Genomic DNA, 27,757 nt, shown 5'->3' on the forward strand with positions numbered 1-27,757 from the left:
TTTTGTTCCCCATTTAAATATTTCCTTAATTGAGTTTTTAATTTTAAATAACAAAGAGTTTGAGCTAACATTTGCATGGATCATATATTGCTGATCAAATGTGCTGTGCTGTGTTTAGTCATTCAGTCATGTCCGACTCTTTGGGACCCCATGGACTATAGCCCCCCAGGCTCCTCTGTCCATGGGGTTCTCCAGGCAAGCATACTGGAGTGGGTTGCCATACCCTCCTCCAGGGAATCTCAACCCAGGGACTGAACCCAGGTCTCCCACATTGCAAGCGGATTCTTTACCCTCTGAGCCACCAGGGAAGCTGATCAAATACATTTGTCTAATTAAAATAATTAAAATTTGCACACAGGTTACTTATGTATCAGTATATGTTATGTAGAATATTGATTACATATACTATAAATGTAATATACATTGTATATGTATTTATATTCTTTATGAGCTGTGCTGTGCTAAGTCTCTTCAGTTGTGTCCAACTCTTTGCAATCCCATGGACTGTAGCCTGCCAGGCTTCTCCATCCTTAGGATTCTCCAGGCAAGAATACTGGAGTGGGTTGCCATTTCCTTCTCCAGGGGATCTTCCTGACCCAGGATTGAACCTGGGTCTCCTGCATTGGCAGGCAGATTCTTTACCACTAGTGCCACCTGGGAAGTCCCTTATATATTAGCTATGTAATATCAATTATGTAATGCTAATATAATACATATTTACACATACAAATATGTACATGTACTTAAGTGTTTGTTTACCTTAACATATCTGAGATTACAGTGACCCACTGATAATAACCACTATCATGGTTCCATTAATGCTACATGAGTACTGAAATGTATTAATTTGTTGTTACGACCATGTTAGTACTGGCTTGGCCAAAAGTCTCGTTTTGGAAAAGCCAGAATGAACTTTTTGGCCAACCCAATACTATATCATGGTAAGTAACAAAATGAATATGAAATTTTCTTTAAAAAGGGCCTAAATGAGAGAGATGGTGCTTGGGGCTCTCGGGCAGGGTGGGAGGGGGGCGGATAACCTGGGAACCAAATGGGCTGCTGAGATGTCCCTCGGCACCGAAAGCCCGGCCAGGTACGCCATGGCCCGGCAGCGACAGGCAGAGGGTGACCCCAAGAGGCCCCACCACCCTCCCCACGCCGTCACTCATGAACAGCGGTGGTGGACACGCCGGCTAATCTCTGTGTCTCTGGTTCCGCATCTGTGAACAGGAGCAGCTAGACTCCCCTCTTCAGACCTACGCTGTGGGGATTTCTGGTGACACACACGGAGATCACCCAGAAACCGGCTCGTGATGTCAGCCACCACTGTCCACTCTCATTGTATGAGCGGTATCACAGAGTCACAGGGACAGACATTTTGAGAGAGAGGCCTTAGTTTTTATAAGACACACTCTGCAGAAGCACGTAACAGAAAGTATACACACGAAGTCTCCAAACAAGTACTCGTTTAAAAAGTGGCCAAAGATGGAAGGGGTGTCCATCTCAATGAGCCACAAGGATCTTATGGAACCTGGGGCTGCGGGGTAGACGCCTTACACTCTCACTACTGGGAGGAAGTGAAAAGCGGTCGGAATGGTTGTTCCATGACCAACACCGCAGGTGAGCGGAGAGCATAGCGCCCCGGGTGAGCGCTCCCCGAGGCTGGCAACAAGCCCCTCTGCATGTCCTAAGGGTAGGGACCTAACCATGGGGGAGGAAGCCAGACACCTTGCGAAAAGGCAGGGCTGAAAGCTTTCCAAAGAAAATAATAATTAGGAGTAATAAAACCACAGATGGAAATTTTAAGTATACCTGCTCACCCAACAAATTTCCAAGCTTGAGTTTTAAAATACAGATACATGTTTGCAATTCAAAGAACTGCATGACCCAGACTTTGTTATTTTAGAGAGACACGATAGTAGAAAATAGAAGTTTTAAATTATGTTTAGTATAGCAAAATACATTATATAGTAATGTTAGAAGAAAGATTATTTGAAAGCTCTATGTTTGGTGAAAATGCTCCTTTTAAAATTCTTAACATGAAGAAAACTTTGGTTGTCGGTATGGATCATTTGATCCAGCTTTTCTACTTTTTCATAACTAATCTAAAAGCATTTATTGTGCTTTTAAAATATCAAACACTACAGGTAACCAAACTGGTAAGCCTCAGTTAAAAAAGCAAAGATGTTTGTACTCATCTGCTTCCCTACAAATGAACAGATTCCTCCTCCAAATTATGTATTGAATATTCCAAGCAGAAAGCAATTAGATTATTTATAAATGTTGATATCTAACAATTTAACAAAAACTTAGTGAAAAAAATTTTTTTACCTCACTTTGAAAAACTTGGAAGTGACTCATTAACCAATTGAATATAATTGTTGATTTAAGTGATTTATCTGATTTTAATATACTCAGAACTTTTCTTTCCTCTGAAAGATATATGTTCTTGCTAAAAATTTAATAAAATCAGCCTGGAAGGAAAAAACTGCAAATTCACGGGTAGGCAGTTTGGAGATTTCTAGTTCCAAAGTAATGGCTTATATTTAAAAAAAAAAAACAAAAAAACCTCATATCCTTTGCCTTGATTAATTAATGGGGAAACAAAAATATTTTTTTAGTTTCACTGGTATGTTTGACTCCTTTGCCTTTCTTATATTCTACAGTTTAGAGCCTGAGCAAGGCTCACTTGCTAATTTTATTTACTAAGAGCTAAAACCAAACTAAAAGACTTGGCAAACATATTTTTAGTAACACACCGATCACACATTCATTAACTTTTATATTACTAGATTTAACTGTTACCTTTCTTTCCAAGTGGCTTAGAAGGTAAAGAATCTGCCTGCAATGTGGGAGACCTGAGTACGATCCCTCGGTTGGCAAGATACCCTGGAGGAGGGCACGGCAACACACCAGTATTATTGCCTGGTGAATCGCTATGGACAGAGGAGCCTGGCGGGCTGCAGTCCATGGGGTCATGAAGAGTCAGACATGACTGAGTGCCTAAGCACCATGTACACTATGTACTAGCACTTACTTTCCAAAACCTATTTGAGGTTGACTGATCTGTTCACTCCTCTAGCAAAGACACACTAAGTGTCTGTTAAATGGAGCTGGGCAGTCAGTCTGTGTAGACGCTGAGGGTGAAAGCTGACCGGCTGCCTGCCTGCAGGGTAGATATATCAGGACATGCAGGAACACCCTCAGCGTATGTAAATTTCTGCTTCCGAGTGGGTCTTCAGCTCAGTTCAGTTCAGTTGCTCAGTTGTATCCAACTCTTTGTGACCCCATGGACTGCAGCACATCAGGCCTCCCTGTCCATCACCAACTCCCACAGCTTACTCAAACTCATGTCCATTGAGTTGGTGAGGCCATCCAACCATCTCATCCTCTGTCATCCCCTTCTCCTCCCGCCTTCAATCTTTCCCAGCATCAGGGTCTTTTCCGATGAGTTAGTTCTTCACATCAGGTGGCCAAAATATTGGAGTTTCCACTTCAGCATCAGTCCTTCTAATGAATATTCAGGACTGATATCCTTTAGGATGGACTGGTTGGATCTCCTTGCAGTTCAAGGGACTCTCAGAGTCTCCTCCAACACCACAGTTCAAAAGCATCAATTCTTTGGCACTCAGCTTTCTTTAGAGTCCAACTCTCACATCCACACATGACCACTGGAAAAGCCATAGCTTTGACTAGATGGACCTTTGTTGGCAAAGTAATGTCTCTGCTTTTGAATATGCAGTCTAGGTTGGTCAAAGCTTTTCTTCCAAGGAGCAAGAGTCTTCTAATTCCATGGCTGCAGTCACCACCTGCACTGATTTTGAAGCCTCCCAGAATAAAGTCTCTCACTGTTTCCCCATCTATTTGCCATGAAGTGATGGGACCAGATGCCATGATCTTAGTTTTCTGAATGCTGAGTTTTAAGCCAACTCTTTCACTCTCTTCTTTCACTTTCATCAAGAGGCTCTTTAGTTCTTCTTCCCTTTCTGCCATAAGGGTGGTGTCATCTGCATATCTGAGGTTATTGATATTTCTCCAGGCAATCTTGATTCCAGCTTGTGCTTCCTCCAGCCCAGCATTTCTCATGATGTACTCTGCATATAAGTTGAGCAAGCAGGGTGACAATACACAGCCTTGACGTACTCCTTTCCCAATTTGGAACCAGTCTGTTGTTCCATGTCCAGTTCTAACTGTTGCTTCTTGACCTGCATACAGATTTCTCAGGAGGCAGGTCAGGTGTTCTGGTTTTCCCATCACTTAAAGAATTTTTCACAAAATTTGTTGTAATCCACAGTCAAAGGCTTTGGCACAGTCAATAAAGCAGATGTAGATGTTCTTTTGGAACTCTCTTGCTTTTTTGATGATCCAATGGATGTTGGCAATTTGACCTCTGGTTCCTCTGCCTTTTCTAAATCCAATTTGAACATCTGGAAGTTCATGGTTCATGTACTATTGAAGCCTGGTTTGGAGGATTTTGAGCATTACTTTACTAGAGTGTGAGATGAGTACAATTGTGCGGTAGTTTGAGCATTCTTTGGCATTGCCTTTCTTTGGAATTGGAATGAAAACTGACCTTTTCCAGTCCTGTGGTCACTGCTGAGTTTTCCAAATTTGCTGGCATATTGAGTGCAGCACTTTCATAGCATCATCTTTCAGGATTTGAAACAGCTCAACTGGAATTCCATTGCCTCCACTAGCTTTGTTCATAGTGATGCTTCCTAAGGCCCACTTGACTTCACATTCCAGGATGTCTGGCTTGAGGCAAGTGATCACACCATTGTGGTTATCTGGGTCATGAAGATCCTTTTTGTATAGTTCTTCTGTGTATTCTTGCCACCTCTTCTTAATATCTTCTGCTTCTGTTAGGTCCATACCATTTCTGTCCTTTAATGTGCCCATCTTTGCATCAGATATTCCCTTGGTATCTCTAATTTTCTTGATGAGATCTCTATCTTTCCCATTCTATTGTTTTCCTTTATTTCTTTGGATTGATCACTGAGGAAGGCTTTCTTATCTCTCCTTGCTATTCTTTGGAACTCTGTATTCAAATGGGTATATCTTTCCTTCTCTCCTTTGCCTTTAGCTTCTCTTCTTTTCTCAGCTATTTATAAGGCCTCCCCAGATAACCATTTTGTCTTTTTCTTTTCTTTTCTTGGGGATGGTCTTGATCACTGCTCCTGTACAATGTCATGAACTTCCATTCCTAGTTCTTCAGGCACTTTGTCTATCAGATCTAATCCCATGAATCTATTTCTCACTTCCACTATATAATCATAAGGGATTTGATTTAGGTCCTATCTGAATGGTCTAGTGGTTTTCCCTACCTTCTCCAATTTAAGTCTACATTTAGCAATAAGGAGTTCATGATTTTAGCCATAGTCAGCTCCCGGTCTTGTTTTTGCTGACTGTATAGAGCTTCTCCATATTTGGCTGCAAAGAATATAATCAATCTGATTTTGGTATTGACCATCTGGTGATGTCCATGTGTAAAGTCTTTTCTTATGTTGTTGGAAGAGGGTGTTTGCTATGACCAGTGCATTCTCTTGACCTGCATCGTTTTATACTCCAAGGCCAAATTTGCCTGTTACTTCAGGTATCTCTTAACATCCTAGTTTTGCATTCCAGTCCCCTATAATGAAAAGGACATCTTTTTTTGGTGTTAGTTCTAGAAGGTCTTGTAGGTCTTCATAGAACCGTTGAACTTCAACGTCTTCAGCATTACTGGTTGGGGCATAAACTAGGATTACTGTGATACTGAATGGTTTGCCTGGTAAACAAACAGAGATCATTCTGTTGTTTTTGAGATTGCATCCAAGTACTACATTTCGGACTCTTTTTGTTGACTATGATGGCCTCTCCATTTCTTCTAAGAGATTCTGGCCTACAGTAGTAGAGTGGGTTTCTGGAATCTAATATTTTAGGGACATCATTACCTTCACTTTTACTGTTTTTCCCTTAATTTGTCCTGGACATTTTTAAAATGAGGAAATGGATCATAAATACTAATAAACAAAAAGAGTACGCATAGGAGAGTTATTCCTTGCTTCCTTTTGTTGCTGTTAATGAAATAAAGTTGGACAGCTATTGCAACAATCAGGGAAAATTACTCCCTAATGAAAAATACTTCTTCTGGCTATCCATGGGAAATTATGAAATATGGAAACTACTATCAGTTAACCTCAGAAGATGAGTTTTTTAAAAAACACATTGGAGCTGATAGAAACTTCACCTTCATACTCTAGATAAATGATGAAGGTTAGTGAACGGTTTCTTAGAAATGACTTAACTCATCTCTTCAAATCTGTGAGTTTTCATTCAGATTTAAGAGAGATTTGGAAAATGAAGAACTCTGAGGGGTAGAAACACCGCTGCTTTCCTCCCAGGCGTGATTGCATTCTTTAACTTTGTCGACAGATCCCAGATATGCAGTCTGCCATTATAAAGGACCTTTTTACAACAGACAGGGATTAAAAAAACGTCGGTCAGGGTGCTCCAGTTAACTTGACTTTGCAGAGTTCAAAACTCAGCCAGTTTCTGCCCAGACGGATGGCCCAGGAGGCTGAAAGCCATCGCATATTGAACAACACACCCAGACAGCCCATCCACCAGGAATTACGATCATTGATCAAAAATCTATGAGTGACAAGACTCAACCTCAGAGAACAGTGGACTGTAGGGGAAAGGACTTCTCCTTGAAAAATCACTTAAAGAGACATTTTTTGTTTCTTTTCTAACAGGAAGATCTTGGTGCATTATTTAGAATGAAATGATACATCAATTGTCCACAACTGGTAACATCTTCGGAAGACCAGTCAATAAAGCAAATAGGTGCATAGCTTCCAAGGTGCTCAGGACAGAGAAGGGCCCCAGAACACCCAAGATGCTGCGTCTACCCTCTTAGAACACGGCTGACTCACAAACAGTCCTGAAGATGAGTCTATTTATGATGTTCCTGAAAGGAGCTTATACTCAGCATGCTGCTGCTGCTAAGTCTCTTCAGTCATGTCCAACTCTGTGTGACCCCCTGGACTGTAGTGCACCAGGCTCCTCTGTCCCTGGGGTTCTCTAGGCCCAAACACTGGAGTGGGTTGCCATGCCCTCCTCCAGGGGATCTTCCCGACACAGGGATCGAACCTGCATCTCTTACGTCTTTAGCATTGACAGGTGGGTTCTTTACCACTAGCACCACCTGGGAAGTCCATATTCAGCATGGGAAAAATAATAATCACACTGGCATTGTCAAAAGAATGTTCAAAACTCTGGCTTGGAAAACAACTGCTCCCTTGGAGCCTGGTTACTTAACACACTGTTGGACTCTGTTCCTTGACTAGCAATGGTAACCTTCATCTTAAGAAAAAGAAGGCCCCATAAATAGGAGCATTAACATATTCTGCTATCAATGCTTTATTTTTAAATCATTAGTAGAATGTTGATTCTTTTTAATTAATGCAAATAAACCTTAATGATTTTTTTTTTCAAGGAGATTGTTTCAGGGCTTCTCTAGTGGCTCAGTGGCAAAGAATTCTCCTGCCAATGCAGGAAACAAGGATTCGATCCCTGATCCAGGAAGATCCAACGTGGTACAGAGCAACAAAGCCACAACTATTGAGCCCAAGTTCTAGAGCCTGGGAGTTGCAACTCCTGAGCCCACGTAGCACGACTACTGAAGCCTGTGTGCCTACAGTCTGTGCTCTACAACAAGATAAGCCATTGCAGCTGACAGCCTGCACACTGTGACTAGAGAGCAGCCCCGACTCTCCACACCTCGAGAAAAGCCCAGCGACGAAGACCCAGCACACACAAGAATAAATAAACAAAATTACTTTAGAAAATTATTCTATTGACGTATAGTTGATTCACAGTGTTAATGTCTGCTATGTCATGGACTGATTCAGTTTTACACATATATACATTCTCCCTCATGTTCCTTCATTGTGGTTTATTGCAGGATATTGAATATCGTTTCCTGTGCTACACAGTGAGACCTTGCTGTTTAATGATTCTATTCTTTTAGCAAAATATGGTAAATGTTAAAGTGTACAGAACTATGACATTCATTGAGTTATGGTTACCAGAAGCGACTTCTTTTGTCTCAGTGAGACACATGAATCGAACGTATTGAGGAGGGAATTGTGCAATACTTGGCTAAATGATGAAATCATCACCAGTCATCAACTGAAAAAGAATTCAGCTGATAAGAATGCATTAGAAAAAACACCGACGTGGGACTTCCCTGGTGGTCCAGTGGCTGAGAATCCACCTTGCAGTTCAGGGGACCCATGTTCGATCCCATGTGCTGCAGAGCAACTAAACCTGTGCCCCACAGCTACAGAGTTCTCACGCTGCAGCACAAGATCCCGCGTGCTGCAGCCAAGACCTGAGGCATCCAAGCAAATAAGCAAATAAGCATAAATAGCAAACACAGGCGTGCAACCATCCCACGCGCCCAGCAGTCACCTTGGACAACTCCATGCCTGGCCCACACTGCTTGCACAGAACACAGCTTCCTGACTGGTCCCTGAATTCCTGCTGTCCACAGTCTCCTGTTTCACAAATCACTTCACATGCCTGAAAAAAATACGTTTCACAAAACGTTATCTTAAGGTGAGGTAATTCTGTTTTTCACAAGAAGGGAACAGTATCTTCAGTATTATTGACATAACCACTGAAGGTAAACATTAATTCAGTTTCCACTTTAGGAAGGAAAACCACTTTCTGGAAAAGTCAGTGAAACAATTCAAGCCCGAGTCCTCTCTCTGCTTCTGAACAAGAACTCCCCTTTTCTGGAATCAATCACCATCTTCTTCCTACACATTTGTGAACCCAAGGTAAAAACTGCTAGAAGCTGATCTCTTTTCTAAGTGAGAAGATGACTAAAAGAACAGTTATGCAGAGACCCAGGGTACTTCTCCAACTGGAAAAATTCTGAATTTAAAAATCATATTTTTTGATTTTTAATATAAGCATATTCAGCTATAATGAATTGAATAATAAATAAACAAATGGAATATATAGACTGGCCTCAAGAACTCTGCTACTATCTTTTAGACATATCCAACACCCAACTTTGATGCAGAACTTTCCACCTTTTCAATTGAATTACATTTACTTAGAGTCCATCATTCAAAAAATTCTGACAATATTGAGATCAGTAAAATTCCTGATAATTATGATGATGACAAAAATGGCCAAATCCTCTGCTCTTCAAAGTAAAAAGTGTTACTTTCCTATTGATTGCCATTTTGCCACTTAATTGGGGCCTAACAATATCCTTTTTCTAAAAATTGAAGTATTGGTGATTTTCAATGTTCTGCTAATTGCTGCTGTATAGCAAAGTGACTCAGTCATACGTACATATTTACACATATATATGTATGCACAAATACTAAGTCGTTTCAGTCGTGTCTGACTCTTTGCAACCCCATTGACTGTAGCCCGCCAAGCTCCTCTGTCCATGGGATTCTCCAGGCAAGAATACTGAAGTGGGCTGCCATACCCTCCTCCAGAAGATCTTCCCAACCCAGGGATCGAACTCACATCTCTTACGTCACTGCATTGGCGGCAGGTTCTTTATCACTATATATCTATATACTTTATTTTTTAATATTTTTTTCCATTATGGTTTATCGCAGGATATGAACATAGTTCTCTGTGTTATACAGTAGGACTTTTTGTTTATCCATCCTACATGCAACAGTTTGCATCTGCTAACCCTAACCCCCCATTCCATCCCTCCCCCTTGGCAACTGAAAGTCTGTTCTCTATGTCCTTACAATATACTTTGGCTCACAGCATAGGTCTTAAATGGAAGGACTATCTACTTTGCAAAAACAAAGGTTGTAAGTTATTTTCAAGATACAGACTTTATTTCTTATTTTACCTAAAGACAGTTAAGTTCATCTTATATGCACTCATCCTACAAAAGTATGTATATCTGCTTCTTAATAGCCGGTGTTTCATTAAAAAGTATTGGAATTAATAGAATCTCAGACTGGTGACAACATTCAGTTCAAACTCTCATGCCAAGCAAGGGCCCCCTCAGTAATATTCCTGATGCTAATTCTGTTGCCCTAAATGAAAACTGAGAGCTTCAGGAGGCATGGGCGGAATAGGGACTGGAGTGTGTAATGCTCTTTACACGGAGGTGCATAGAACGGGCTTTAGTGGTGACAGCATGGGCAGTTATTCAGTACAAACTGCCTCCACTTGAAGCAAATATCTACAACAATGTCATCCAACCTCCTTAAATAAAATCCCAGCCTTATCCTCTAGAGCAGGCAGGAGGGAGAATTCAAGGTGGGGTTCAAGATCATAATTTGGGGCTAAAGGTCTAGTAATCACCTCCAGCCTCTCTTAACCACACTTGACAACCAATCTTAGAGGAAAGTGTGAGTCTCTCCAGGAGTCACCTGCCTGTGAGCCCATGAAGCATCATTATCCCGGGGCTACAAGTAACACCATGACTTGATGATCTCATTGAGACTGAAATAAATAAGCGCAATTATTGCCACAAAAGTCAAGACCCAACAGCAACCTCTGACTTATTAATTCAATGCAACAATGATAAAAGGAATTTGAAGGAAAAATTTGAAGATATGGGGGTAAAAATGGGAAATAGATTGGGTACTAGTTCTATGAATTTTCCCCCTACATTCTTATGAAAGTAAACAGTTGACTTACCAAACAGGCTAGTAAAACTACAACCGTGAAAGATTTCTGTTGCCTGAGTAGCACCTTTGAAGCCATTGCTCTTATTAAATGTATTTCTGGTTGAAGAGCTCTAAAAGAGAAGAAGATACAGTTAACGTTAATATCGGAGTGACTGTGCTTTGTATTTACTATGCAGTGCTACCATTTACTATATACACTAGTAAAACATAATACTATTTAGTATGTTAGTAAAACAAAATATTATTTAGGTTTTAAAAAGAGCTCATCTTTTCCAAAGATAGCAGAGATAAATACTAAACAATTCTTTAAAAATTTAGGTTATGAGAACTGAAGCTTTATTAACCTACACAGTACATAGAAAACACCTCCTGGCTCTGAATTCCTAGGCTACACACGCCTTTATTTTCTTTCTGTCCAAGCCTCTACAGTGTCAACTTCACCCAGCAGAAAATTACATTCAAACTTACAGAAACTTCCCATTTATATGGGTTTAGTCATATAGGATGATACCGTTGATAAAATAACTAACACACGCTAAGCACACAACGCCATTCTTAGCAGAACTCATTTCATCTTCACAACTACCTTAGAAGGTGGATGCTGTCATTATCCCCATTTTAGAGATGAGGAAACTGAGGCTAATTAAGGGCTGAGTCACTTGCCTCGGGTCACACTGGTGGTAAGAGGCAGAGCTGGATGCCAACCCCGGTGGGTGGCTCCAGTGTCCCCATGACAGACACCATGAAATCAACCTGTTCCATTTAATAAAAACTGCATGCTTGTGCCTCAGATCTTGAGCTTCACTAAGAAGCAAGAACAACTAACATCTGGCATTTGTGAACTCTTCCCCAAACCAGTACAGCGCAAATTATCTACTAGCAGAAAAATGAGCATTTATTAAAAAAAAAAACTAAAAATCATTTATAAGTGATGAATTGGAGGCACTACCCTGACACTTCAAGAAGAACAAACAAAGTAAGCCTCTTTCTCTTTCCCAAATGTAGAGACAAGTGTGTTTTGTTTTGTTTTTACAGACTCATGCAATGTCAAGAGAAGAGATTTATCTGAACATTTTTAAAAAGTAAAGACTCATCTGTTCCTTCCACCAATCAGGCAGAGGAACAGTGGTTCAGTTTCTAACAAGAACTCAGAGCAGATAGCCTGACTACTTGGAAAGAAACCAGAGCAAAAATCAAACAGCTCAAGAAAAACAGCAACAGTAACAACAAAGGAAGCAGGCTGAGCTGAGCAGGCTGCCGTCCCAACTGTGGACCAAACATCCAGCCGGGGGCACCCCACCCCCGCCAGGAGACTGTCCAGGTGGTCATCCCAGCTGCCCGAGCAGGTCCAAACATTGGGCAACAAAAAGTCATTTTTAAATTTGGTTGAGTGAATACCCCATTTTGAGTGAATTCAAACAGCTCTTTTTTTTCTTTTCCTGCTTCTTGATCATAGCTTTCCCCACCCCCCTTGCATATCTCAAAATCATCCAGCAATTACCCAACCATGCAACCTGCTGCTGTGTAGACACAGGATAGGGGTCAGAAGATAACATCACATTCCCTGAATGGTATGCTTCAGGCTGTCTCTTTCCCAGCAAGGCCCTCAATTTTTTTTAAGATAAAAAGCACAAAACCTATGTGGAATTAAACTAACACAGAAAAGAGGTTATAAATACCAAAGTATATATAGAACACGAGGAATAAAGAGATTGCTAGGGTCTGTGCATCGTTGTTATTGTTCAGTGGCCAAGTCGTGTCTGACTCTTTGCAACCCCATGGACCAATGCATACCAAGCTTCCCTGTCCTTGACTATCTCTCGGAGTTTGCTCAAACTCACGTCCATTGAGTCAGTGATGCCATCCAACCATCTCATTCTCTGTCATCCCCTTCTTCTAGAGTCTGGGAATAATCAGTCTACAGTTGAGCATCTAGTTAGGACAGATAACTCTACTGGGGCATGGTGCTAATTACTGTGGAAGGCAGAAAAAACATGCAGCATCTTCTTGTAAAGACAACTGACGACACACACCTCAAGCTAGAAGTCAAGGCAATACGATTCTGACTTCACAAGACACACCCATTTTATGTACGAAAATAAATATGCCAAAATATTATCAATGGTTTAGGTTTATACTGTGGCAATCTGGGGGGATTTTTTACCCTCTTTATCCTGAAGATTCTTTGTAGCATAAATATTTCATTAATAATGAAACAAATACATGTATAGTGCTTTGGGGGCCAAAAATGTAAGTAACATGATCCTTCTTAAAAGTTTATAAATTAAAAGAGGTGATGAGATAAAAACCATACATATACTACCCAAAAAGGAGGACACTGAACAAAGTACTATGATTTTTGCGTCACAAAAATTTTTTAGATGATAAGGTAGACAAAAATTAATGAAACTAGACCCAATGTGCTGATTTGTATTGGGTTAGCCAAAAAGTTCGGGCTTCCCGTGTGGCTCAGCAGGTAAAGAATTTGCTTGCAATATGGGAGACCTGGGTTTGATCTCTGGGTTGGAAAGATCCCCTGGTGAAGGGAAAGGCTACCCACTCCAGTATTCTGGCCTGGAGAATTTCATGGCCTATACAGTCCATGGGGTCGCAAAGAGTCGGACACGACTGAGCGACTTTCACTTTCACTCTTTTCTTTCAGCCAAAAAGTTCATTCAGGTTTTCCCGTAAGATGTTATGGGAACTTTCTGGCCAGCCCAAAATATTATCTTCCCAACACACACTAAACTGAGTAGTTTAAATGGGAAATACAAAAGGAGCACTGCTACACCTACATTTCCAGGGCACCCAGGGGCAAAGTGCCTGCCAATTATCTTCTAAACTCCTTGGCCAGACACCTATGCGCTTCTCATCTGCCCGCTGGCCTAGAGGTCTCATCACTGGTCCCTGCCCACGCTGCCCGCCCAGCTCAACCACACCCTGACATCCACCCTTCTGCTGCACGCCCGTGATTTTGCTCCTCTGGGTCTGGAGAGCCCTTCTCCTGAGTCCCTCCAAGAGCCAGCTCAGCAACCACTCTGCTGAATGCTGTCCACAGTCAAGCAGAGGGAAGAGCGCGACTCTCGTTGGCCCCACAGCCCTTTCCACATTCAGGGATAAGACCCACAACACTGCACGGCAGGTCCACTGCCCAGACGACACGGTCCTTCACAGCAGGGACCACACCTGGGACTCTGTTCCTAGCGTCAGGCACACCAGGGTGCTCAGCGAACATGTGCGGAATTAAGGGGATGAGGAAGCACAAAACAATGACAAACACTTCGTGGAAAACACCTGAGATTTAGTTGCGGGTAACAGATCTAATTCTTCTGTGGTGCACAGGGTAAACATTTTTTGTTTCAGACAAATATACAAATATATGTGAAATCTTACTACCTGCTCAAGGCATTCAGTACATTAGACTGCACGCTCTGTCACTTCATATGTATCCGACTCTTTGTGACACCATGGACTGTGGCCCACCAGGCTCCTCTGTCCATGGGATTCTCCTGGCAAGAACACTGGAGCAGGTTGCCATGCCCTCCTCCAGGGGATCTTCCTGACCCAGGGACTGAACCTGAGTCCCCTGCGTCTCCTGCCCTGCAGGCAGATTCTTTACCCGCTGAGCCATCAGGGAAGCGCACATTAGATCAGGAGACAGGATTAAATGACACTCAGTTCAGTTCAGTCACTCAGTCGTGTCCGACTCTTTGTGACCCCATGAATCGCAGCACGCCAGGCCTCCCTGTCCATCACCAACTCCTGGAGTTCACTCAGTCTCACGTCCATCAAGTCAGTGATGCCATACAGCCATCTCATCCTCTGTCGTCCCCTTCTCCTCCTGCCCCCAATCCCTCCCAGCATCAGTCTTTTCCAATGAGTCAACTCTTCGCATGAGGTGGCCAAAGTACTGGAGTTTCAGCTTTAGCATCATTCCTTCCAAAGAAATCCCAGGGCTGATCTCCTTCAGAATGGACTAGTGACGTATTTTTAAACATCTTAATTTACTTTAAAAATGCAAGCAGTCATTCACAGAAGATTTCTTAAACTGGGAACTAAAATGTGCCAATGAACTATGTCACTTCTCTTTTCTGTGGCTTCTCTTTTAACCAGGCTTTTTATACCAAGAGGCTGAGAAGTAGTTTAGGCTTGGGCAGACTATCTAGGGAGTGGCTATGATGATATAAAGGCCAAGTTCAAATAGTCTTCTGCAGGTAAACCCAGATATACCCATTTGAATGTGGAGTCCCAAAGAATAGCAAGGAGAGATAAGAAAGCCTTCCTCAGAGATCAGTGCAAACAAATAGAGGAAAACAATAGAATGGGGAAAACTAGAGATCACTTAAAGAAAATTAGAGATACCAAGGGAACATTTGGTGCAAAGATGGGCACAATAAAGGACAGAAATGGCATGGACTTAACAGAAGCACAAGATATTAAGAGATGGCAACAATACACAGAAGAACTGTACAAAAAGATTTTCACGACCCAGATAATCACGATGCTGTGATCACTCACCTAGAGCCAGACATCCTGGAACACGAAGTAGGCCTTAGGAGGCATCACTACGAACAAAGCTAGTGAAGGTGATGGAATTCCAGCTGAGAAAAGTGCTGCACTCAATATGCCAGCAAATTTGGAAAACTCAGCAGTGACAACAAGACTGGAAAATGTCTGTTTTCAGTCCAATCCCAAAGAAAGGCAATGCCAAAGAATGCTCAAACTACCGCACAATTGCTCTCGTCTCACATGCTAGCAAAGTAAAGCTCAAAAGCCTCCAAACCAGGCTTCAACAGTACATGAACTGTGAACTTCCAGATGTTCAAGCTGGATTTAGCAAAGATAGAGGAACCACAGATCAAAATGCCAACATCTGTTGGATCATCGAAAAAGCAAGAAAGTTCCAGAAAAACGTCTACTTCTGCTTTAATGACTATGCCAAAGCCTTTGACTGTGTGGACCACAACAAACTGTGGAAAATTCTGTAAGAGATGGGAATACCAGACCACCTGACCTGCCTCCTGAGAAATCTGTATGCAGGTCAAGAAGCAACAGTTAGAACTGGACATGGAACGACAGACTGGTTCCAAATCGGGAAAGGAGTAGGTCAAGGCTGTATATTGTCACCCTGCTTGTTTAACTTACATGCAGAGTACATCATGAGAAATGCTGGGCTGGATGAAGTATACGCTGGAATCAAGATTGCTGGGAGAAATATCAATAACCTCAGATATGCAGATGACACCACCCTTATGGCAGAAAGTGAAGAAGAAATAAAGAGCCTCTTGAAAGTGAAAGAGGAGAGTGAAAAAGTTGGCTTAAAATTCAACATTCAGAAAACTAAGATCATGGCATTCGGTCCCATCACTTCATGGCAAATAGATGGGGAAACAATGGAAATAATGAGAAACTTTATTTTATTTATTTATTTTCTTGGGCTCCAAAATCACTGCAGATGGTGATTGCAGCCATGAAATTAAAAGATGCTTGCTCCTTGGAAGAAAACCTATGACCAACCTAGACAGCAAATTAAAAAGCAGAGACATTACTTTGCCGACAAAGTTCCATCTAGTCAAAGCTATGGCTTTTCCAGTAGTCATGTATGGATGTGAGAGCTGGACTCTAAAGAAAGCTGAGTGCCAAAGAACTGATGATTTTGAACTGTGGTGTTGGAGAAGATTCTTGAGAATCTCTTGAACTGCAAGGAGATCCAACCAGTCCATCCTAAAGGAAATCAGTCCTGTATATTCACTGGAAGGAATGATGCTGAAGCTGAAACTCCAATACTTTGACCAACTGATTGAAGACAGGAGGAGAAGGGGATGACAGAGGATGAGATGGTTGGATGGCATCACCAACTTGATGGACATGAGTTTGAGTAAGGGCTGGGAGTTGGTGATGGACAGGGAAGCCTGATGTGCTGCAGTCCATGGGGTCGTGAAGAGTCGGACACGACTGAGTGACTGAACGGAACTAAGGAAAACTCACCAGAATTGAAAATAGCCTGCAGGTAATTGGGAATGGTCAGGAGAAAATGCAGCCAGGATCCCTGGGTTCTCAGCAAAGTCACTCTGAGATCACACATCTGTAGAGAAAAAAACCCCTTTCTGTGGGGTGTGGGAGGGTTTGCTGAGATAATGCAGGGACACGGCACAGCTGACGGCCTGGAACGAGTAAGGGCTTAAAGGATGATGGCTGCTGAGGTTGCCATGGTTTTTGTTGCCCTTGGGAGCATCACTAACTAACTGTGGACCTGACCTGAGTCTCCTCTTCTCTGAACTGGGTGCAGTGACAGGACTGCCTCCAGAATGGCTGTGAGCAATAAGTAAGCCTGACTGCTCTGAGATGTGACTGTTCCTGGCACATAATAAGTGCTCAATACAGGTCAGCAATGGATGCTGACAATACTGGGCCTCCCAGTTGGATCAGTGGTAAAGAACCTGCTTGCCAATGCCAGAGATGCAGGAGACCCAGGTTCGATCCCTGGCTTGGGAAGATCCCCTGGAGGAGGGCATGGCAACCCACTCCAGTATTCTTACCTGGAGAATCTCCAAGGACAGAGGAGCCTGATAGGTTATACTCCATGGGGTCACAAAGAATTAGACATGGCTGACGCTATTAAGAAGAGGTGGCAAGAATACACGGAAGAACTGTACAAAAAAGATCTTCATGACCCAGATAATCATGATGGTGTGATCACTCACCTAGAGCCAGACATCCTGGAATGTGAAGTCAAGTGGGCCTTAGAAAGCATCACTACGAACAAAGCTAGTGGAGGTGATGGAATTCCAGTTGAGCTGTTTCAAATCAGCCAGACATCCTGGAATGTGAAGTCAAGTGGGCCTTAGAAAGCATCACCACCAACAAAGCCTGTGGAGGTGATGGAATTCCAGCTGAGCTATTTCAAATCCTGAAAGATGATGCTGTGAAAGTGTTGCACTCAATATGCCAGCAAATTTGGAAAACTCAGCAGTGGCCACAGGACTGGAAAAGGTCAGTTTTCATTCCAATTCCAAAGAAAGGCAATGCCAAAGAATGCTCAAACTATTGCACAATTGTACTCATCTCACACGCTAGTAAAGTAATGCTCAAAATTCTCCAAGCCAGGCTTCAAAATGTGTGAACTGTGAACTTCCAGATGTTCAAGCTGGTTTTAGAAACGGCAAAGGAACCAGAGATCAGATTGCCAGCATCCGCTGGATCATGGAAAAAGCAAGAGAGTTCCAGAAAAACATCTATTTCTGCTTTATTGACTATGCCAAAGCCTTTGACTGTGTGGATTACAATAAACTGTGGAAAATTCTGAAAGAGACAGGAATACCGGACCACCTGACCTGCCTCTTGAGAAATCTGTATGCAGGTCAGGAAGCAACAGTTAGAACTGGACATGGAATGACAGACTGGTTCCAAATAGGAAAAGGAGTACATCAAGGCTGTATATTATCACCCTGCTTATTTAACTTCTATGCAGTGTACATCATGAGAAACGTTGGGCTGGAAGAAACACAAGCTGGAATCAAGATTGCTAGGAGAAATATCAATAACCTCAGATATGCAGATGACACCACCCTTATGGCAGAAAGTGAAGAGGAGTTAAAAAGCCTCTTGATGAAAGTGAAAGAGGAGAGTGAAAAACTTGGCTTAAAGCTCAACATTCATAAAGCTAAGGTCATGGCATTTGGTCCCATCACTTCATGGGAAATAGATGGGGAAATAGTGGAAACAGTGTCCAACTTTATTTGTTTGGGCTCCAAAATCACTGCAGATGGTGACTGCAGCCATGAAATTAAAAGATGTTTACTCCTTGGAAGGAAAGTTATGACCAACCTAGATAGCATATTCAAAAGCAGAGGCATTACTTTGCCAACAAAGGTCCATCTAGTCAAGGCTATGGCTTTTCCAGTGGTCATGTGTGGATGTGAGAGTTGGACTGTGAAGAAAGCTGAGTGCCAAAGAATTGATGCTTTTGAACTGTTGTGTTGGAGAAGACTCTTGAGAGTCGCTTGGACTGCAAGGAAATCCAAACAGTCCATTCTAAAGGAGATCAGTCCTGGGTGTTCTTTGGAAGGAATGATGCTAAAGCTGAAACTCCAGTACATTGGCCACCTCATGCGAAGAGTTGACTCTGTGGAAAAGACTGATGCTGGGAGGGATTGGGGGCAGGAAGAGAAGGGGACGACAGAGGATGAGATGGCTGGATGGCATCACCGACCCGATGGACGTGAGTTTGAGTGAACTCCGGGAGTTGGTGATGGACAGGGAGGCCTGGAGTGCTGCAATTCATGGGGTCGCAAAGAGTCGGACACAACTGAGCGACTGAACTGAACTCAACTGAACTGAAGCTACTTAGCATGAACACACCCTGCCTTTGTTCATGATATTACCCTTGAGGAGCAACGGTCCAGTGTATTGACAGTGCCTGAAGGCTGCAACCTGCTGGACAAATGTGGGACACCCATATGGTCATGATCGTCCAGGCAGCATTTCAGACCTCTGGACCTGAGGCTGCAGAGGGTGTTTGAAGACTGAGAACAGGGCCAGTGAGCTAGGCATTCACAGCATCGAGGATCATGCCGGTGCTCTGGAAAAAGGCCAGCTTCTTTCCTTACTGCCTACCCTCTACACAAGGTGTTTATCCCCATACAAGGGAGGACACTAAGACCCAAAGGGCACATGGACTAGAAATGGTGGAAACCAAAGAAAACTCATTCCTGGTGACCCCAAGGCAGGGCTCTGGGCGCTCTGCCAGGCTGACGAAGGGTTGTACCCGCCCCAGTGAGTATCTTAGACCCTTCCACTTAGCTCGACCACCAAACTGGTCGATACTGCAAAGCTGTACAACCACCTAAATAACGTGTTCAACAGTGCAGCCCTTCATCCCGCCAGCTCTGATGGAACAGCTATGAGTGCCTCCAAGGAGGAGGAGCCACCTGAGGGAGGGCGCGGTAAAGAGGCACTTGGCCCGAGCTCCTGGTGGAGCAGAGCAGCTGAACCTCTTCAGACTGCCTGACCAAGAACTATTCAGAAATAAACCATTCAGTCGGTGGAGTGTTCTAAGCGTGACCTTGAATTTCCTGGAATAAAATGAAATCATTTATGAAATGTGTTGGCATTCATAAAAAAAGAAGGAAAATTTAATGGAATAACAAGCATGTAAGTAATTATGTTTAAAATAAAAATAAGGCAATAAAAAGGTATTTACTGAAATTGCTTTTAACTTCTGGGTCTGGCCCAGGTAAAAAAACACTTTTTATAGATGCCAGCATTCTGTCTATCTGGGGAAGGACCTGACAAGCACAGAATACACACATTATGAGATTATGGACAATGAGTCTGGGCTTCCCTGGTAGCTCAGAAGTAAAGAATCCGCCTGCCAATGCAGGAGGCGTTGGTTTGATCCCTGGGCCAGGAAGATCCCCTGGAGAAGGAAATGGCAACCCACTCCAATATTCTTGCCTGGGAAATCAATCCCATGGACAGAGGAGCTGGGCGGGCTGCAGTCCTGGGGTTGCAAAGAGTCAGACACAGCTTAGCAACTAAACAACAATGGGCCCACAGGGGCTTTCATATTTTGCCTCAGCGTCCAGACGACACACATCAACTAACAGTCTGGTGCCTGTTTTTCCAAAATGTGTGCAGAGAAACCAGCCGCGGCAATCAGAAGACCAAAGATGCCTGGTGTACAGGAATCCAGGCATGTGGGATTACTGTCTCGCCATCTCTCTTCAACAACAGCAAGCAGGTGTCAAGAGAACCAGGCAAGCAAAAACGAAGAGCCCAGAGCACAGAGCTGGCAAACACTTCTTGGCGGCAGAGAAAGTGCCTGCTTATCAGATCAAGCTGCTCAGCCTGCTCATTTGAACGAATGGTAACTAACATGGAGGCCACCTAACTGCCAGCCCCTGGAGAAGGTAAATCCAACAGGTGGGGAAATGAAAGGCATCCTCCTCCCCTTGCTGATCCAGATCCTGAAGACCTGGGCTGGTGCATACGTCACTGGGCAGAGCTCAGGCTTTCCGGGAGTGGCTGGGAGCGGCAGCCCCAGGCTTCCCCAGTCCGAGCCGGGCAGACCCACTGGATCTGAACCACGGGGCTGCTCCAACCTGCAGGTCCCTCCAGACGCCCTCGCTTCTGCCCCCAGGCTCTCCTGCACACGGGGCCTCACCTACCATGCCTTCCCCATATCTGCCATACTGGGTCTCCCTAAACCTAGTGCGGGCACCCTCCCTTGGGCTCCTGCAGCACCCTGGGTGTCCTGCCAACCCACAGGGTGATCGTCCAGTTTCTTCTCTCTCTCTGTCGCCCTTGAATTGCATCTAGTCAGGACGCATAGCTTCCTTCTGTCACTATAGCACTTAATTTTAAAGATCAGTTTTCATATTAAAAATGAAAGACTTTTCCTGAAAACGGAAAGCCTGGCATCCACAAGCCCCATGTCAAGGTGACCCAAGCTCCAGCTGAGCAGCTGCCATCCCACCCGCTGAGGAATTCGGGAGTTGGGGGATATGGTCCCCACCTCCCCTGTTGTCACAACCTTCCGGCATCACCAGCCGAGCAGTTAGAGTTCATCACCAGTTGGGGTTGGCGTATTTGGTGATAAGAATTGTGATTTTGCTCTAGAACTGTAACACTTCCAAAATATGTGCACAATACATGTTGAAGCAATGAAGAAATTCATCAACTAGAAACAGTAAAATGTTAGGGTTGTCGTAAGGAGTAAAATAATATAAGGGGAAATGTGTGTGACCGACCACACCTTGAGCTTGAAACGTAAGTGATGGTGGGAGAACACGGTTCAGGTGAGGAGGGTGTTTCTGAGTATAGAGCTATAATAATGACAAATATCCCCAAGGAGGAAAAGCTCAAGTGGACCTTTCCAATTTTAACAATTCAGTAACATCTTCAAGAATGGTCCTTATTTTTGATCTTATAAATGACCAAAATATATGAATCTTAGAATAGTTCAAATAATCTAAATAATTTTTTTCTGAGAAAAGGTTGCTTAATTTTCTTTCTTCCCCTCACATTTCAAAGCCATTTGATTTATTATCTGACACGCAGAGCATGCAACAGGAAAGCGTTTTCATCTAGTAAAACTATCCATACGCTAGGTCATGAAGCCACAACCAACTCATACATTTTTCCAATATGCAATAAGCTGAGATTTTTTTTAAGAAATTAACATTAAACTGGCAGGCTTACAATTTATAAAATCAGCACTGAAATGATGCCAATGCTACACGTACAGCTTCTTATATTTTAATGGTGGAACACAATCATAAATGGCTGAGAATAATGTCAGTTCCATATGTGAAGAGAATAAAAAATTAATTAGAAATTTAGGGTGCTGCTATTTCCACACACGGCAACAACCTCTAGCTGCTGGCTATTCTGTATCTTCACCTTCAATTTCACTCTATTCTGAAAATTGTTCTTCTTACACAGTAGAATTTGCAGCCCCTTTTGCGGCCTAGAAAGCTCAGGAAAGTATGCGGTAATAAAAATATACATATTGTTGTTGGCTGGGAAGTGGGAATGATTTCCCTTTTCAAGACAAGAAATATTTTCTACTAAAAACTCTACAAGCTTTAAAATGTTCTGTTGCCAAATACAATACTTTCAATTCCTTCAAAGTTCAAAACCATTAGGGGCCACTCACTGTCAGGCTCCTACAATTCTTTTAAACAGAACTTAAACTAGGATAGGTTTTTTGAAAATAATTCTTTTTATTTCTCTGAGTTTTAAATGCTGTCATTTTTGCCTTAGGAAGGCACAGTGTTCTCAAAATGTCTAATAAACTAGCATACTGTAACTGGGTACTCTTCCCCAACTTTACCAATGTTTTTCAATCCTAAAAGACAAATTGGACAATTGTAGCATCAGGGTCTAAGGGGACCCCAAACATCCATACAGTCTATTCTAAGAGAATTGTGCATAACAATGTCTACGACACAGCTGTTTAAATTTTTACTTTAGAAGTCTGGACAGATTCCAAAACCCCTCTCTAGCATGCGCAGAGTTCTCCATTATAAGTGGCCTCCATTCTTTTAGAACTTCCTCATCTTAGAATCATCCGAGCAGACAGAGGGGAAGAGTTGGCTGAATAACATTCAATCTTCAGGTAGACAAGCTCCTCTGGTATATAATTGCTGAGGTTGGCTGTCCTCCTTTTAAAAACCCAGCTCTTAAAACTTCAATTTAAAAGGCACATATTCTGTGATGTGTGGACTACATGATAACCCAATACTGTTTAAACGTCTTACTTCTAAATGTAAACAGTTGAGACAGATAAAATACGATGAATGAACTCACTGCTCAGCCAGTAAATCATGAAAGGAAATTGCATTCGTACTGCTTGACTGTTCTTTTTCTTCAGCCAGAAGGTCATTTTAGAAAGGTTATGAACATTTAAGAATCAGCTGCCATGAGACAAACACCTCTCACTGTTAAGCTGTTCCTGCTCTCTTATCACATGAGCAGCTGTCTCTTTATTCAGGGCATATATTTATTCAACCTGTTGTCAACAGACAGAGCATGCTGGCCTTTTCCAGATCTTTAAATGCTTGACTTTAAATACTGATTTATCAGATTTAAAAGGACTTGGCTCTTTTCCTTAAAGATCGTATAGTATTTTGTTTGTGCTTTGTTAATTTTTGAATGGCTGATCCAGTTGCAGAAGACTGGGTTAAGCTTGGGTTTGGATGTTTAAATAGGTGAAAAAGGAGAACCAAAGTCTCTTCAGGAGTGTTAGCAGAACTCCGCACTCAGATGTCAAATGTCCCCAAATACCCTGGATTCACATATTAGAGCTACAACTATTAAATTAAATTAACATACTAATCACAGCATGTAATTATTACATGTACATACAAATACATTCTATGTAAGTTAAACTTCATGATCATCTGAGGTTAAAAAACAAATTTTCTGTTCTTTTAAAAAGCCTCTCAAATGTTAGCAATGTTCTTTATTCAAGTCATCTGGGTAGGAAAGGCACTTTACACTACAATGTTAAGTGCATAAAAAAGTCTTCCTATGTGCTTACCTTCAAATTCAAAATTCAGTCTGGACTCAGAGCCTAAAGACACTCCCATCAAAGAAACAAATAAATTTTATGAATGTCCCAGAAAATGCTAACACAACATCCTAGAATCAGCACTTAGTATGGAAAAAATTCCAAAAAGAAGACACCTGGCCTCCATAACAAAGTAGACCTCATGAGACACAAGGGATAAAAAGAAACAAACATAGAGCTCAGGATAAAGCACCATGTATTCATGCCAAGGGAGTATTTTAAAAATGAAACTGCATTTCTGTGTTTTATATTATTGCCAGAACTTGATAAATATTATGTGAAGAAAAACTCTTTTCAAGTACTGACATCTCTGTGAATGATAACTGTCAAAAACCGTCTTCCAGGGTAGGACTCTATTCTCGCCCCCTCTAGTTATATATCTTTAAATTAGATGATAAAGTGCTTGAAATAAGACATGTTTTTAAACCACATGAAAGAAGCACAGCAAAGACGCCTAAGGTGAAGCTGTACAACAGAAAACATAGGGAGTAAGTCCTGAACTAATTCAATATAATCTTCCCCTTTGCATAGAAGTATCTGATCATGAAATTACAACACATCAAAATTAATTCTTCTGTTTGCCTAAGTCATGTTTAACAAGTAACTGTTTCCTTATATAAAGAAATTGTCTTCTATTGTAAACAGTAAAGGAAAACTGTCACTGGAGTAAAAACCACCCATTCATAGTTTGAGTTAAACTGTTTCAATTAAGGAAATACCGAACAATGCCTAATGGTCTTGTTTGTATGCAAACTGAGTCCTTTTTTTTTAAGTGAAAACAAACAAATAAACAAGTGACATGCATTTCCTACAATGGTAACTGTGTGACGCATAGCTCTCTACCAACGAAACAGATTGCTGCAGCTGGGTGCTTGCAAACTTTCTCTTCAAGAGGGAATGAGCTACATCTCTATGTCATCGAATGAAGGAGCCCTGACCAAGGCTGCGAGAGCGGCCCTGTGCATCACCGTGCCGGCACCTCCTCCCTCCCGGGCTCTCACACTGTCCGCCGGCCTGCAGACCGCTTCCCGCCGGGAGGGCTGCAGCGCCCGGTCCAGGCCGGGCGAGCACACACTTGCATGCACACACACCTTCGCCTGCGCGCAGCATTCTGTTGACTAGATCCCTGCACCGAGGGTCAGCGCGCTCGGTCCTGTCGCCCACGCGGGCCGGGGGCGTTCCCCCAGCTCTGGCATCTCCGTGCCCCGCGCCGTCAGCCCTCCCTGGGGGTCGCCTCCGCCGGCCTTGTCCTCTCGACCCCTGCCCCGTGCACTGGCAGCCCAGGCTGGAGCCCCTTGCTTCCACCGGCGGTCGCCTCCTCAGCGCGCTTTTCGCGCGGATCCGCAGAGGCGAGGGCTGGGACCGCGGCGTGGCGTGGCCGGGTGGGCTGCGGGCACCTACCTTCCCGGGTGCTTGGAGGCTGCCCCGCAGGTCCAGACGGCGATCGGAGGCTCAGGAGCGCGCGGCACGCGGCGCAGAGCTGGGCCGGGGTCCGCTCCTCACGCGCGCGCCCTGCATTGCCCTCCCTGCGGCCCCGCGCTCCCCGGTAGCCCGGCAACCGCCACCGCCTCCCGGCCCCACCCACCCGGGGCCCCGCCCACCAGGATTCCCGCCCACGTCCCCTCCAGCCCTCAGGCTCCCGGCGGCGCCATCGCTTGCCCTGCCCCCATCTGAGCCCCGCCCACACCATGGCCCGCCTACATAGCGGCCCCGCCCACCCTTCGGCCCCGCCCACTGCATGCCCCGCCCACAGCAGAGCCACCGCACACCCCCTGGGCTCCGGGTTGTCCCCACGGGCTCCGGGCTGTCCCCACCGGCCCCGGGCACCTTAGGCCGCAGCTGAGCCGCCCGTGGCCCCCGAGGCTGCGGGAGCTGTTGACTGCATCCCGCAGGCGGGCCTGGGCAGGGCGGAGAGTGTTCATCCGGACCGCCAAGAGCGGGGCTGTGTCACTGCCTGCAGCTAGAGTGGCACCCTCGCGTCCACCTGGACCTGCTTCCAGGCTTCCTGCCTCTGCGCTGCTCGTCACCTACCCCGCGCCCGCCTCTGCGCCAGGAAAGGCGCGGGAAGCCACCTGACACGAGTGCAGTGGGTCCGGATCACCAGGACCTGGCCCACCGGGCTCCTCCCCACTCACAGAGGCTTTTCCCGGCGGGTCCACGGGACACTGGCTTCCAGAGGGCCCGGTGCACCCATAAGCCCAACGCGGTCTGGTCCAAGCTCCCGGGGATCCAGGCCTCCACACGCATCTCGTGAACGGATGGTGTCCAAACTTCACTTTGCACACTTAAGAAGCAGAGTTGACGGTGCCCACTCCACACCTTTGGTGGACGGAGTAAAAGGACCAAGTACAGAAAAAGTTTTTCTGCAGTAGAATGCTATAGAAATGTATGCAATTATCATCATCTGGCCAGTGAGTAAGTGGACAAACTTCTCTCCAGCCCAAGATGCCACACACGCGTTGCGTTGGTGCAGAGGAGTGCACTGCTCCCTTTGTTGGCTTTGATTCCCTGGCAAAACTTCACGTTCCTTTGAATGGAAACAAATCCTCTGTTTCCCTTCTGTACCCCAAGGCCCACAGTAGGCTTCAATAAGTGTTTGTAGATTGAATACGTTGCTACAGTTAGTTACCCATACACATGACCCCACACTGAGAATGCCCAGTGCAGTACTAGGTAGCTGTGAAAGATAATTTAAAAATATCCTTCCAAGTGTCAACCTCAAGGTTGTCATGGCTGGAATAGAAACTGCAATAATAACTTACTTTTAATAATTTACAAATGATATACTCTATCCTATTTGAGGACTTTCTGGGTGGCGCTATTGGTAAAGAACCTGACTGCCAACGCAGGAGACATAAGCGATGCCGGTTCGATCCCTGGGTCAGGAAAATTCTCTGGAAAAGGGAATGACCACCCACTCCAGTATTCTTGCCTAGAGAATCCCATGGAGAATTCTCCAGGGCTACAGTCCATGGGGTCACAAAGAGCTGGACACAACTGAAGCGGCTTAGCATGCACGCACACATTATAGGTGAGCCTGCATTTCCCAAACCTGCCTGTCAGCTGTGATCTGGAACCACAACACTCCCTGAACTTCACTCATAAGCTCCCTCTTAGATGGAAGTCACCTGTTTGTCTAACTGGACCCCACCTCCCTGAGGGCACCTCTTATTTTCTTAGTAGCCCAGAGCTTAGCACCCAGGGGATCCTCCGTCTACCATCCCTAAGCTGACTTATTGCTGCTTCTTTGTAAGGTCTCATACATTCATCCTTTTCCCGCTTTCTCTCTTTACCCCATCACCTCAACCACAGTGCAGGCCCTCCACACCTTTCGCCTGAATGCCCTGCCTTTCCAGACCTCCCTTCGCACTACCCTGTCCAGCCCATCTGTCTTCCTCCTGCCTTATATCATGGTCACTGACCAGCGAAAAGATTTACAAGGATTCTTCACTGTGAAGGATGGCTTCTCCATCCTTTAAATTAGCAGTCAGGGATTTCCATGTTTGGGCTCCACCCACATCTTCAGCCTTATCTTTCCTCTCTCTACACCAACCACTTCATATTCCGGCCAAACTGGTCTGCATGCCTTGCCTCCAGTGTGCCCTGAACTTGCCCTTCCTCTGCTCCCCAAGCTTCCTCTTCATGCTCACCTCTTTCCCTCACCTGACTCCTTCGCACGCCAGAAGCCACAGCTCTCACGAGTCTCCCTAAGGTCTGAGGCCTTCTTAAGACAAGGACAGGACTTGCCACATTCTCCCTCCTGCCCTGTTTCTGTGAGTTAGCTTTCTTCCTCAAGGAGTTAAAAGTTCTGCTTTCAAGAAGCGGCATATTTTGCTCAACGTATACCTTTGATAGTATCGAACGTTCACATGAATGTTCAGTGTTTTCTGAGAGGAATTTAATCTGCCAGCCCAGGAACTCCTTTGTTTTCTTCTGGCCTCCCTTTCTGCTTGAGACAGTAGCACATTACTTCGTTCAGTCATTTTGCACCATCTCACGTGTGTGTGGCTGA

The 27,757-nt window shown here is 44.0% G+C and overlaps 1 protein-coding gene across 1 annotated transcript in view; it reads right to left on the reverse strand.

Annotated features, from left to right (window-relative positions):
• TNFRSF19 (TNF receptor superfamily member 19) overlaps positions 1-10,746 on the reverse strand; it is a 64,092-nt gene extending 53,346 nt beyond the window's left edge. Inside the window, exons 1-2 of the mRNA XM_068984578.1 lie at positions 10,681-10,746; positions 8,458-8,568 (exon numbers count right to left, since the gene is read on the reverse strand). Of these exons, the coding sequence (XP_068840679.1) occupies positions 8,458-8,568; positions 10,681-10,746 (177 nt within the window). The remainder of the gene's footprint in view (positions 1-8,457; positions 8,569-10,680) is intronic.
• Positions 10,747-27,757: the final 17,011 nt, after the last annotated feature.

Source organism: Capricornis sumatraensis, chromosome 12 (assembly GCF_032405125.1).
Source record: "Capricornis sumatraensis isolate serow.1 chromosome 12, serow.2, whole genome shotgun sequence".
NCBI classification, from domain to species: domain Eukaryota; kingdom Metazoa; phylum Chordata; class Mammalia; order Artiodactyla; family Bovidae; genus Capricornis; species Capricornis sumatraensis.